The sequence below is a fragment of the Etheostoma spectabile genome, chromosome 11 (genome assembly GCF_008692095.1).
Source record: "Etheostoma spectabile isolate EspeVRDwgs_2016 chromosome 11, UIUC_Espe_1.0, whole genome shotgun sequence".
NCBI lineage: Eukaryota > Metazoa > Chordata > Actinopteri > Perciformes > Percidae > Etheostoma > Etheostoma spectabile.
In genome coordinates, this window is record NC_045743.1 from 13663580 (window position 1) to 13676495 (window position 12916).

At 38.9% G+C, this 12916-nt stretch overlaps 1 protein-coding gene across 1 annotated transcript in view; it reads left to right on the top strand.

Moving 5' to 3' along the window:
- LOC116698386 (ephrin type-A receptor 6-like) overlaps positions 1-12804 on the top strand; it is a 183515-nt gene extending 170711 nt beyond the window's left edge. The window contains 4 exon segments of the mRNA XM_032530305.1: positions 4788-4937; positions 7997-8190; positions 9470-9619; positions 10474-12804. Of these exon segments, the coding sequence (XP_032386196.1) occupies positions 4788-4937; positions 7997-8190; positions 9470-9619; positions 10474-10588 (609 nt within the window). The 3' untranslated portion in view covers positions 10589-12804.
- The last annotated feature ends 112 nt before the right edge of the window (positions 12805-12916 follow it).

A 12916-nucleotide genomic window follows, 5' to 3' on the forward strand; every position in this document is an offset into this window, starting at 1 on the left:
CAGAGACCCGGCAACTCCATTTATAGACATGTGCTGAGAGTTTACAAGACACTCCCTACCAGCTGTACTGTGGCTAATCCTCCCTGTATCACTTCATAACAAAAAAACAGTTACCTGCTGTTATTGTATCTTATCAATTTTTAATCTCCAAAGGAAGTTCATCATTTCCAAACATTTAAGTTTTGTCAGTATGGAAATGCAATTGGAATTTGGGACACTTGAACTTGTATTTACAGACTGATGCTGTCAGTGTGGCTCGAGATATCAGCAAACGGATGTATTGACTAGATATTACTGCTAGATAAGACTGCTGAAATGTAGGCTACACAGGGTGGTCGCGGGTCCTTAAAAAGTCTTTAATCACTTTTCCCAAAAATAAGGCCTTAAAATGTAATACATAGTCTTAAATTCAGACTTCTTTTTTTATCGGTAGGCTTTGCGCTGCGTTGTCGCAGTAACATAATCCCATTTGTACATGTCCAGCCATGGTTGATAGCCACCTAGAAACATGGGGAAATGCAAGTTCAATTACAAATGGCTTGAAAACAACGAGTATTCTTGGTTAAGGTTGGTGCCTGAAAATGCTTATGAAGCGGACTGCGTTATGTGTCGGAAGATTTTCAAAATTGGGACAATAGAGGGTTTTCACTGTAGTCACGTTCTGGGCAGTAACCCGGGTGCATGTTAGAGATACTCGGTATAAACAACTGAACAAAGAACAGTTGAGTATTGTGCACTTTGGATAATTTAAGTGAATGTAGCCATGTCTAAACAACAGAAAAGCATCCAAGGTGCAAAGGCATATAGGGAAGGACTAAGACCACAAGAAAAGGCGCGATATTTCGAGAAATTACACTTTATTGGCGGTGCACATCCCTATAAGTTGGCTCACTCTTCTTGTATCCATGGCGACCCGGTTATTCTTCCTTCAGTTGCATACCCCGATATAGCTAGTCAACCACCTGCTTTTCTTACCGAGCCCATACACAGCTGCAGACCTTAAATCCTACCAAGGGTTAAGAGACCTGTAACCAGATGGTGTGTGGATAAGTACGGGAGAAGCATTAGCCTACCAAGTCATTAACGACCGTTGTGTTGTTAAGGCCAAATTAAATAATGCAATGACATCTTTAATCAACCTAACCTTAACTGTATGACATAATTGCGATACTCAAGGTTGTGTCCAAGTAAGTCTCAATCGTTGTTTTTTTTCATTTCAAAGAGCCCCAGTTTGCTATCTACACTACCTGAGTGCGTTTGAGCTTTGCCAACCACAAGCGCCTCCTTTCCTCTTAATATCTTCTGGCATTCCTCTCCCTGGTTTTAAATAACTTTTGGAAGTCGATAATATTCCAAATGTTTCTTCTCGGTCTGTTACATTGGTGCAACCTAAAACACAGCAATAATAACCATTTTCTTTGACAACGTTCGGGATCTACTTCAGTGCCTGTGCATTGTTGTGATGTAAAGTATCTCCAATATGGCAACCTCCGGTCTGATGACGCATCGTGAAAACCCTCTATGGGGGTCAGAGCAATGGAATCGTACATACAGCCCAAAAAACACGGAGACTACGTAAAGGAACGCCAGCAACCCGCCATTGCTAGTTTCTGCTCCACTAGTTCCACCGCTAGCAACAATGTCAATGCCACAATGGTGGATGTCACAATGGGAAATCCACAGCCAACAATGCCACCTGACCTACAAGCAATTTGTGGCTCTATGCCAACACTCTGAACAGAGGTGATTTGGGCGCTGAGAACCGTGACAAGCCACAAGTCATACAGGTCAAATGACGATGATGACAAATGTAGTGTTCCAAGATTTGGGGCTTGTACAGTCGTTTACTTGTGGAAAAGACAAGACCAGATACATGGCTAAATTTGGATTGGTGCCATATATCAAAAAAGAGCTCATCACAGAAATCTAAAAATGCGGTGCGTTTGTAATTAAGACCGACGAGACGCTGAACCAGACAACCAAAAGCAAACAACTGGACCTGCACCTGCAGTATTAGTTAAATGACCCCGTCCAGTCAAGATTCTATGGAGCACAGTTCATGGGCCATGCAACTGTCCAGGAACTATTTCAGCATTTCAAAGTAAGTCTGCCATAAATATATTTATTAACTAAACTCTTGTATATGTTTGTGTATCCTATAGTTAACCCTTCTGTTGTCCTTGGTTTGAATCTGACCCGCATACAAAAACTTTCTATATCAAAACTATGACAAAAGAATGTTGAAAAAAGTGACAAAGGTTGGAAAAAGGCACAAAACACAGAAAAAAAAACACTTTGTAGGAAACGTTTGTTTTTTTAAACGGAGAAAAAAGTGACCATAAAATTTGAGAGAGTCACAAAACGATAATTACAAAAACCTAATTATAAAAACGTGACAAAAAAATTGGAAAGAATGTCACCAACAAAATTTAATAAAATCGACAAAAACGTCAAGAAAAGGTTGAAATTTCAACCCAGAATAACACAAAGTTGCATGATTGATGGGAAGACAACACAAGGGTTAAGCTCTACTGATTTGTTAAGTGAATAACAACTATGGATAGGGCACTACACGTTAATTAGATAACTTAAAATGAAAAACAGCCAGATTGAGTTTTAGAATTGTAGGAGAGTCTGTTGTTTACCTGCTAATATGTCTCAATAGTATAGTACGTTTAGGAACCCATGTTAAAGATGACTAAAAAGAGGAATAAAAAAATCTATTTTTGGAAATTGATTCTGATGTCTTAATTAAAAAAATAGAAAATCCAACCTTTAAGGGCTTAAGTATTCACACAATTCCTATGTTAAATTACCATAGAGGCAGTCAGATCTTAATATTAAAGGTCAGTTATTTAATGGATCCAGGATACTATGCAGTCTGATAAAGTTCCCTTGGAATTAAAATAACCCCACATCATCACATACCCTTCACCCTACATAGAGATAGGCATGTTGGAAATTTCCATAACATCATCTCTCAATGCAAATCAACTGAGCTATTAGGCTAACTGAAATAAAACCATGCCAATCTCTAGGTATGGTGAAGGGTATGTGATGATGGGGGGGGTGCTATTTTAATTCCAAAGGGATCTTGGAATGCATAGTATCCTGGATCAATGAAATAACTGGCCTTTGATAATAAAAACCTGCCTGCCTCTATGGGAATTTAACATATGGGTGTGTATACTTATGCCCCCTGTATTTTAAAGAAGAACATTTATTTATTTACGATTAAGGCATTAAGATCAATTTCCAAAAGGTGATTTTATTTTATACCTCTTTTTAGTCAACTTTAGCATGGGTTCATACACTCATGAGCAGCGCTGTGTCTATAGGGATGGCTCACGTTGCTTAATTTGTGAATTAGTATTCCTTATTTTTCAACCAATCCAGTCTGACATTAATCTGAAGTAGTGGTGTCAGAAATGAGATGCGTTGACTGTTGTATGGCTAATGGCTGCGTGTTTTAATTTCCAGGAGTTCGTGCAGCATCTTGACCTTTAGAAAAATGATTTCTATCTCAATGGAGGGACCAAAAGTCAACTGGAAGTTTTTTTCCAACGCTCCAACAGGAACATGCAGAGGCATTTGGAAGTGCCCAGCTGATTGTGGTGGGGATCTGTGGGCTTCACACACTCTTTCATAATACCCCTGCTAGAAGAAATGATTTCTGCACTTTGACCAAGTCATCTGTGTTTTCCCTAACGTTCTATGGGCATCGCTGGATAGAAAAGCTACCTGTCATCGACCAGGTTATTATAATATGGCCAATGATCGTGATGTATGTGGATGCAGTGACACAGAAAAACACTTGCTGTCTCCTCTCTGTCCATGATGAGTCCTCCACAAACTGCAACCCATTCATCTGACTCTCTCTCTCTCTCTCTCTCCTCTCTCTCCTCTCTCTCTCTCTCTCTCTCTCTCTCTCTCTCTCTCTCTTCTCTCTCTCGTCTGTTACACACACACACACACACACACACACACACACTAATTATTATATAAATGTCTTTGCGTTTTAAAAGCAGCTGGAATTGTCATTTATTTATTTTATTAATTTATTTTTGTTCAAAAGGAGGTGTTTTTTTATTATTGACATGATGTGATAACCCTTTCTTCATGGGACCCAAATATTCTGAAAATATTGTAATAATAAATATAATTTAGGACATCACTTACATTGTTGTGTTATTCTTTCGCATTACACACATCAAGTCAATGTTCTTAAACTCAACCAATTATTATCATTTTACCATATTGTTCATTTTGTGTTTATTTGGAAAGATTACTGTATATTTCCACCTTGTATTTCCATTGAAAATTTGGTCTTCATTTAGAAGTGGTATTAAAAAGTCTTTATTTAACTTGTGTATGCCTTTTGCCACCCTGGTACATTTTTCTGCCTTCTCTCCTGAGTCCAGCGACAGATGGAGCTACCTTAGATAGCAAAAGCTAAATTTCAAGAACTGAAATGACGCTGTTCTGTAAATCTGTCTGAGCTCACAGTGACCTCCATTTCCTGGTTTGTATTGAGGTTATTGTGTGGAGAAAATGCTGTGTTTACGGTTCCAAGTTTAACTTTCGGCTCCACAACCCAGTGGTTGAAATCCATAGAAGGGTGAGGGGATGGCGAAAGAGGCAGGGTTGAGGGGATTGAGATGCTGAGGTATACTTTGAAAGATTTACTAGATGGTGTACATAATAAAAATTTTTACAATCTATAAGTCTATCCATGAGTGTTTACTGTATTTGTGTGTGTGTGTGTGTGTGTGTGTGTGTGTGACCAGGGTGGTAAGATCCCTATCCGATGGACTGCTCCTGAGGCCATTTCATACAGGAAGTTCTCCTCTGCCAGCGACGCATGGAGTTACGGCATCGTCATGTGGGAAGTGATGTCATATGGGGAGCGGCCATACTGGGAGATGTCCAATCAGGATGTGAGTATTGTAGTTGTCGTCATCATCACAATGGTTGTTTACAGTGCACTTGTGTCACATGGGAAGTGACCCTGTCGGGATAATGTTCTTTAGAGTTACAAAAGAAAAAAATGAAAAGTACCAACTGCATGATTGCCTCATTATCCTACTCACTCTACCAAAAAGTTCTATCAAAAAGTTCTCGAGTGTCAGTGACTTAATCCGAAAAGCTTCTGCCACCAAGTTTGTAAGTCTTTAATACAATGTGCTGCATATTCATGACACTTATATTCAGAAATGAAGGAAATGGACCATGACGCAAAGGAGCTTTTTAGTCATTTGAGAAAATAAGTGGTGGAGCTACTGCAGCGGATGAGGAAGAGGCATCAGTTTGGTGACTGATATCTTAATTAGTTTATTGGCTTTTTTTTTTTTTGGTCCTTTCAAATTAACTTTATGGTACAGTATGAAACAAAAAAGAGAATCAATAAATAGGCCTATTATACATGAGATATGTTAAACAAATGTCAGTCAGTTACTTAAAAGAAATAAGTTATGCTAATAGTATTGATAATCATGGTTTATCCTGTTGGTGAAATGATGCTATGGGCAGGACCATGACCAGGGGCACGTTCAATCTCAAACGGGTGTGCACCACGTTGTTACGGTTTCCGTGTTGAACGACATGTTTCCTCGGAAAGGTGTGTAACGGCTTGTTTTCTCTCGTTCGGTGTTTATTGGCTGTGTCCCGGGTGATACCCAAGCAGCAGATAAGTGCATGTAAACTGGTGGTAATAAAAATGCAGAGCTGCTGCGCACACAACAGAATGTTCATTGGCTCCCCATTTTTAGTTTATAAAAACTTTTGCATTTTGCTGTACAAGGCCCCGGATTAAAGAAATGCTGGAACAATGTTTACCTGCCCAGGGACTGCACTTGGAGGCCACTAGCTAAATCTGGTACCAAACATCTCTTCTCTGGTTTGAGATCATTGTTTTTAGGTACAAGGTCCCTGACAAAAACTAAATAAAGATCCCAAATTTCCCCAGAATTAGAATGCGTGTGCTCAGAAAACAGGCAAAGCAAATTCTGCTTGCACTATTTATGTACATTTTTCTGCTGTCTTCACAGTTTCTTGATTTTTAAAATTTTTTTTACCTATAAATAAGTCATTTTTTTAAATGACGTTTAAAAACTATAAAGTCTAAAAAATATCAGAATCAGCTTTAAAAATCCAATTTGTATAATAAGTGGGTAACTTTAAAATGAAAAGTCCCAGAAATCTTACTGAAGACCTTGAATTGAAGTAACTCTGATGTCCTCAATGGTAGTCGTGGCTACCATATGTCCAATTCGTATCATTTTGGGACATAAAATTATTGTCTGTGGGAAGCATAGGGAGGTACTGACTAAAACATTGGATGGACTTCATTTGGAGCTATGACACAGTCTTAAACAATAGTTACGTATTATAACTCTAGATTCTATGAGTATAGCCCTCTAAGAGCTGTTGCTATTTTAATCAAGGACAGACTAATTTCTCTGTGATTTTTTTTTCTTTTGGAAAATATAAAGAAATTGTTCCTGGATGAAATGGTTGACACAGCTGCATTAGCTAACTCAGTGCGTGTAATGTGAGCGTGCTGGTGTTTGAACTTTTGAGTGCTGTTCCTATCTATTCCTTTAAGTGATTTTCCCTGCAGCATACCAGTGATTGTTCCGAGAGGATGGAGTAGACTTGTTCATGTTGTTTTCACAAATATTCCCCTCACAAGTCTGGCTCTCTAACCTCTAGCACTGCAACTCAACTCAATATTGACTTCTCAATTCAAGTCCTGCTCCACTGAGTAAATTCTCCGTTTATTTTCCATTATATGTGTTAAAATTGCTGCCCTTCAACCTGCTCCCTGGCTGTTTTCTCACATCAAAAGCGTAACTCTTTAAAGGAGAGTAAGGGAGGAACAGAAATGCTGCTGAGATTCACCAAAAGGATGAAAAAGATGAGTGAGAAGGAAAGGAAAAGAGCAGTGAAGGTGAGAGGTTCAGAAGACTTGGGTCGGATAGAGGGGGAGTTTAAAGCCATGGATTCAGTGTGGCTGAGCAACCCTGCTGATCCCTGGGCTGTGGTCAGGGATTGGAATGGACCATGGAGGAAGCAGATCCATCCCTCTCTCCGCTGAGTGTGAAAGCTCCACCGTAATCCCTTCAACCTCTTACACACACATACACATTTATAGACAGACACCCACACACGCACATTCACTAAGGTCCCAGGGTTTGGGGAGGATTTGTGCTGTTTGGGAATTGCTTAGAAGTGCTTTCCAAGGCAAAAGGTCAGCCAAGCCGCAAAACCAGCCAAACACTATCTCATCCTGGTCAGCCACTTAACAATGCTCCCTACAAAGATACATGTATGGAGCTCGACTTTCCTGTAGCGTACACTCACAGGTATGATATGGAGATCAACTGTATAGAGACTACTTGGACACACTATCAGCTCAGATAAAAAAAACTTTTTACACTTGCATGTTGGAATTGATTGATAGTACAATATAGGTTTGGGCATATGTATAAAAGACAACTTTATTTGTAGACAACTACACAGGAAAGTAACCATGCAAGGAGGAGGTTACAGGAAATAAAATATGCATAGATGAAAGACCAAATAGATAAAAATAGGATCTCCTTAGCATTTACATGTGAAATACAGGCATTTTATATATTTTAATTGTGTGAAACACTATGTTAAGTCACCGTTTACAACGTTCTTAACCTTCACTTTAGGTCTTAATTCATAGAAAATAATTTTGAAAAACGTTTGTATAAGTTGAGTAGGATTACCTCATAGTACTGTAAAGCTTTGTAAAAGCCTCCTCAAAACCTCAGACCTTACATGAAAATGTGTATAATGCCTAACAATGCTACATTTTATGTATTTTTTTTATTGTGTTTGTCTGCAAGATCAAAGAGGAACCACTACTTTGATTTTTGAGTAGATCCATTTTCCAGCAAATAAAATTCTTATGAAATAGCTTCCACATTTAGACTTTGTCCTTTCTCACATTCGACTGTCTCTTCAGGTGATTCTGTCTATTGAAGAGGGCTACCGGCTGCCTGCACCGATGGGCTGCCCCGTGGCCCTGCACCAGCTGATGCTGCACTGCTGGCAGAAGGAGAGGAATCACCGGCCTAAATTCACCGATGTTGTTACCTTCTTGGATAAACTGATCCGTAACCCCAGCAGCCTGCTGCCACTGGTAGAGGACATTCAGAGGTACAGTGTTAAAGAGTTCCTAGCATCATGAAGTTCTTGAAATGTAAATGCACTGTAAGTCAGGGACGTGCACAGACATTTTAGGCAGCAGGGGCTCAAGAAGAAAAAAAAAACGAAAACAGATTTTATAAATACTCAACAAAATAATCCGTTCACACAGGTTTTAGCATTCATCAGTTTAATCACAAACACAAAAGAAAACTCTGCCACAATGTGCATGTTTTCTATGTTACTAGTTTCAAGTGTGTACATATATATATATATTATATATATATATATATATATATATATATAATAATAATATATATAATATAATAATAATGAGTAACTGCACCAAGGAAAGGGACGTAGTTTTGTTTATTTTGAAAAATGGCAATAAATCATTTTAAATCTTTTGGGGTTATTGGAATAAATGAAACTTCAAAATGTTCACACTACACTGAAAAAGGCTGTTGCTGTGATTGTGTTAATTTTACAGGAAAAAACACCTATTATCAAACAAGCAGCCTAAAAGTTACTGTTTAATGCAGGACACTTTTTCATGTTGTGGTCAATTTAGAGATTTTGGTCTATTTTGCTTCCATGTCTTCTTTTACTCTAATGGGAATAAAACTTCCAAAATACACATTTTAGATGATATTTGTTTTAGGTTGCATCTGTGGAACTCCTCTAAATTAATCTAAACCTGACATTTAATGGAGAAAGACTGTAAACTCATTTCCTGGGGAAGTTCTGTGCTGATATGTGTTTAGTTGTGTAGTTATTTTGTTTATCCTGTTCACCTGCAGTGCCTCGTCATATGTATGCATTTTAAGAAGTTAATGCATATCAATATAATCGCTATATTGATATGCATTAAATTATTAAAATGCGCTATTTTGCCTATTGTCATTAGACAGTCTCAAGGAAGAAAAAGTGCTCAAGCCCCTTTTTATGTCTACGTGTGCATGTGCCTGCTGTCAGTTCATTTAAGCTGAGGCGAGATGGGACTGTATTTTTCAAGCATCTCTGAACTAAGAACCGAACTTGAGTTATTTGAGTTACAATACACAGTAAGCTTTGATAGGAGATCTCTCCTAAATCCAGGCAAAGATAGGGTGACTTTTCTGGTTAAGAAAGTGTATAAAATGCTTTTACTCCTACGCCTAAAAGTAGGACCAAATGTGTGTGTCACTCTGAAATCTTTAAGCCAGTAAGGTCAGTGTTCTCCCTTTGAGATGCTTTAGGAATACTGGCAAGATCTGACGTTATCTGGCTTGTTTTTTTATTTTTGCATCAGTCTACCGGAGTCTCCGGGGGAGGAAATGGACTACCCGATGTTCATCTCCATCGGGGACTGGCTGGACTCCATTAAGATGACTCAGTACAAGAGCAATTTCATGGCAGCTGGCTACAACACGTTGGATTCAGTGGCGAGGATGAGTATTGAGTGAGTAGCAGAGCCAAAACATTATTACCATTATTAAATGGCATGAAACCAAATAGGACCTGTCTGTGTAGCAGCAGTGGTGATGTAAAAGGAAACACCAATACTAACAATTACTCATCAAGTTCAGTTTACTTGTTTGGAGTACTATTCAGTCTCCTGTGGCTCTCGGAGGGAGCTTTCAAAAGTCTGAGAAAATAACCATGATGATGTCATAGTGATGTCATCAGGGTTATCTCAAATTCAGCTTGCCTGAATGCCTGTGGTTCAAACTGGGGGTGTGAAGATTGAAAGATGTGCGATAAGGAGTTTTTTTTTTAATGAAAGACACTGTCAATTTGCATAAGGGGAAGTGTAGGATCCAGGGTTTTTTGCACAAGACTCATACTAGGTGGTAAAATTCAGGATATTTCAGCTTCTGCTGTTTTTTCACTAAGTGCTAACATCACTTAATGAGCTTGTGTTTTGTATTACACTTTTTTTTTTTTATAAATGAATGAAAATGTTTGAGATTTTTTTTTCCCTTTTTGAATTGTTGATACAGCCCTGTGGTTGTAGGATAAATATAATTTGTTTTACATAAAAATCTGAGGGATGTACCTCAAAGTGAGATCCTTTTTTTAATCTTCACTCAGCCCTTACGACTGAGGACAGCTTATAATGCTTATGGCTTATAGCACATTTGTAATCAAAACACCCCCTCCTTTTACCAGACAGAGTCAGCATTGCAAACAAGATGCAAAGGGCTTCCCTAAAGAAGAAAAAGTAGGAAATAAATGAAAGTCAATGAGACTCACAAGTAAGACTTAAAGCGTCTTCTGTGTGTGTTTGTTTTTGTGTTCCCCCTCTCGGCCTAGAGATGTGAGGCGTATAGGGGTGGATCTGATCGGCCACCAGAGGCGGATCACCAGCAGCGTACAGACCCTCCGCCATCAGCTACTGCACGAACAGGAGAAGGGTTTTCAAGTATGAGGATAACCTTTAACGCAACCTGGGATGGACAGATAGATGGACCAGAGGGAAGTGAAGTCTAGTCCTCATAAAGGAGGCAAATGGACAGACTACCACAGCAGACTGCCCCCTGGTCTCCCTCACATCCATTAGTAACAGACTGTTTCCTACTATACACCCCTTACCCAGTATACCTGGCTCTGCCAGACTATTGCAGCCTGACCGACTTCAAAGACTGGCCCAGGCCTTCACTTAGGGGAATGTAATGCCTTGTTGCAACAGCAGTACTTTTGTGTGTGAAGCAACAATATCTAGAGATGTAGATTTGCAAACGTAATCTACCGGAACTTTTGACTATTTTCTTCTCTTTTTTTGCCATTTTCTCGCTCTGAGTTATGTGCTCATGTAGCTGCTATCGGGTGTGCAATCCAAAAGTATCCTCAATATCTTTTATTTCAGAGTTTGATTATTTATCTCGATTTGCTTTAGTTAACCCTCTCTCCAGAGTATCTGGTATGCTAATACTTGAATAAAGAAGTGAGAAGCAAGTTATGGAGATTTCTTGAATGTTCAAAAGTGTATAGACAATTAACCAATAATTATTATCATAACCTAATATCTATATATGTGCAGTCCTGTATGTGAAAGCCCTAGTAAATCTGGATCTTATTTAAGATGTTTTATTTATTTCTAATTTTTATCCAAATCAGCAATACAGTATTATGCAGTCACCCCAGTATCTCAGAGAAAGATGAAGAATTGTGCAATGAGAGAACTCTTGTTGACATGTTAACATGAGGCTCCCACCACACCATCCACCTGTTTCTATTGTCACATGCTTAGCTTGCAGAACTGGATCCGTTGCCTTCAGATAATAACCATACAGGTCTATTCTGACAGTTTTTAACAACCAGTGTACTCGCAGTTGTGTAACGATAAGCCTGCTATATTTTGGATTGTAAATGTTATACATTGCCTGAAAGTACACAACCTCCACTGTCCTAACATATGAATGTTAACAGATAGATATAGATAGGAGATGTTTGTCTGGAAACATAACATGGACTTGTATGGTTTTTCAGAATTAGCCGAAATGCTTTAATATACATTCATTGTTTCTTTTTGCCTGCACATACACTAATGCAGTGCATTTCGTGGACAAAGTTGATCCAAGATGTCAGAACAGAATAGTGTGTTGTAGATGCAAAGCTACTGGACGTAACTCTTCTCCAGTCTGTTTTTACATTGTGGTCATGTAAAGGTTGTGGCATTTGTGGCAATATGGGAAACCAGTGTACATAGATGTAGTCTGGAATGAAAATTGTTGGATCTGCAGTAGATAATGTCAATTTGTCAGATGTTTGCCATTAAAATAATATTTTTTCTTCATCCGGTAGTCAGTGGTGAATAGGCATTGCTGCCGAATATAGCCAGTTAGTGCAGTTGGGGGCAGCAGAAGTAGCTAAAACCTAGTGGATGGAAACCGGTTTGTGTGATCAGGACAGAGCTGTCCAGCAGAGACAGTAAGTGACTGTAATGACAGTAGAGGAAGAACAGCAGCATCATAACTCATTTTTGTCATTCTAACATCAACAGTAACAAACACTTACTTACATACACACACACACACGCACACACACACACACACACACACCACACACACACACACACACACACACACACACACTTACACATGCACGTAGAATGCCTTACAATCCGTTAACCATGCAAGACAGTTTAGGTGTGGTCAGTGCAGTCACAGGACCTAGCAATTACTTTGAGTTGTATTCCATGTTCAAGAGAGCGACTCTAGCCCCTCTACAGCAATGGTTTTTCTTACGAATTGTGGCTCGATGATTAATGTCAAAGGCAGACTGGATTTAGAGGTCTGTGCCTTTCCGTCACAGCGTAGTTACGCATCCCAGCCTGCAGGAGTAGGAAAGGTGCACACGCACATCTAAACGCACATATACAGTACACTAACATACAAGGTATTTGCACACACATGCTCGCGGCCACCCCCCTTCTACAGACTAAGGAGAATATCAGATGCTGTTTGTTTAGCATGTTCTACTGCTGAGCAATGTTAGAACGTTTTGTACAAAGTACAAGTATACTTATAATTCTTGTATTTTATTTTTCTATAATTTCCAAAGAGATGTTGTAGATCTTGCACACTGTAAGAGGCAGTTACAGCGAATATTTATTTGCAAATAAAAACGAACAGTTCTGGTGGTTGACTGCTCATTTAATTTTGTTTTCATTTTCCAATCAACACAGCACTGATTTAAATGAAATATTGCTAACTTCTATCTTTCAGGTTGTGAAATGTCCTTGTTTTCAATGCTA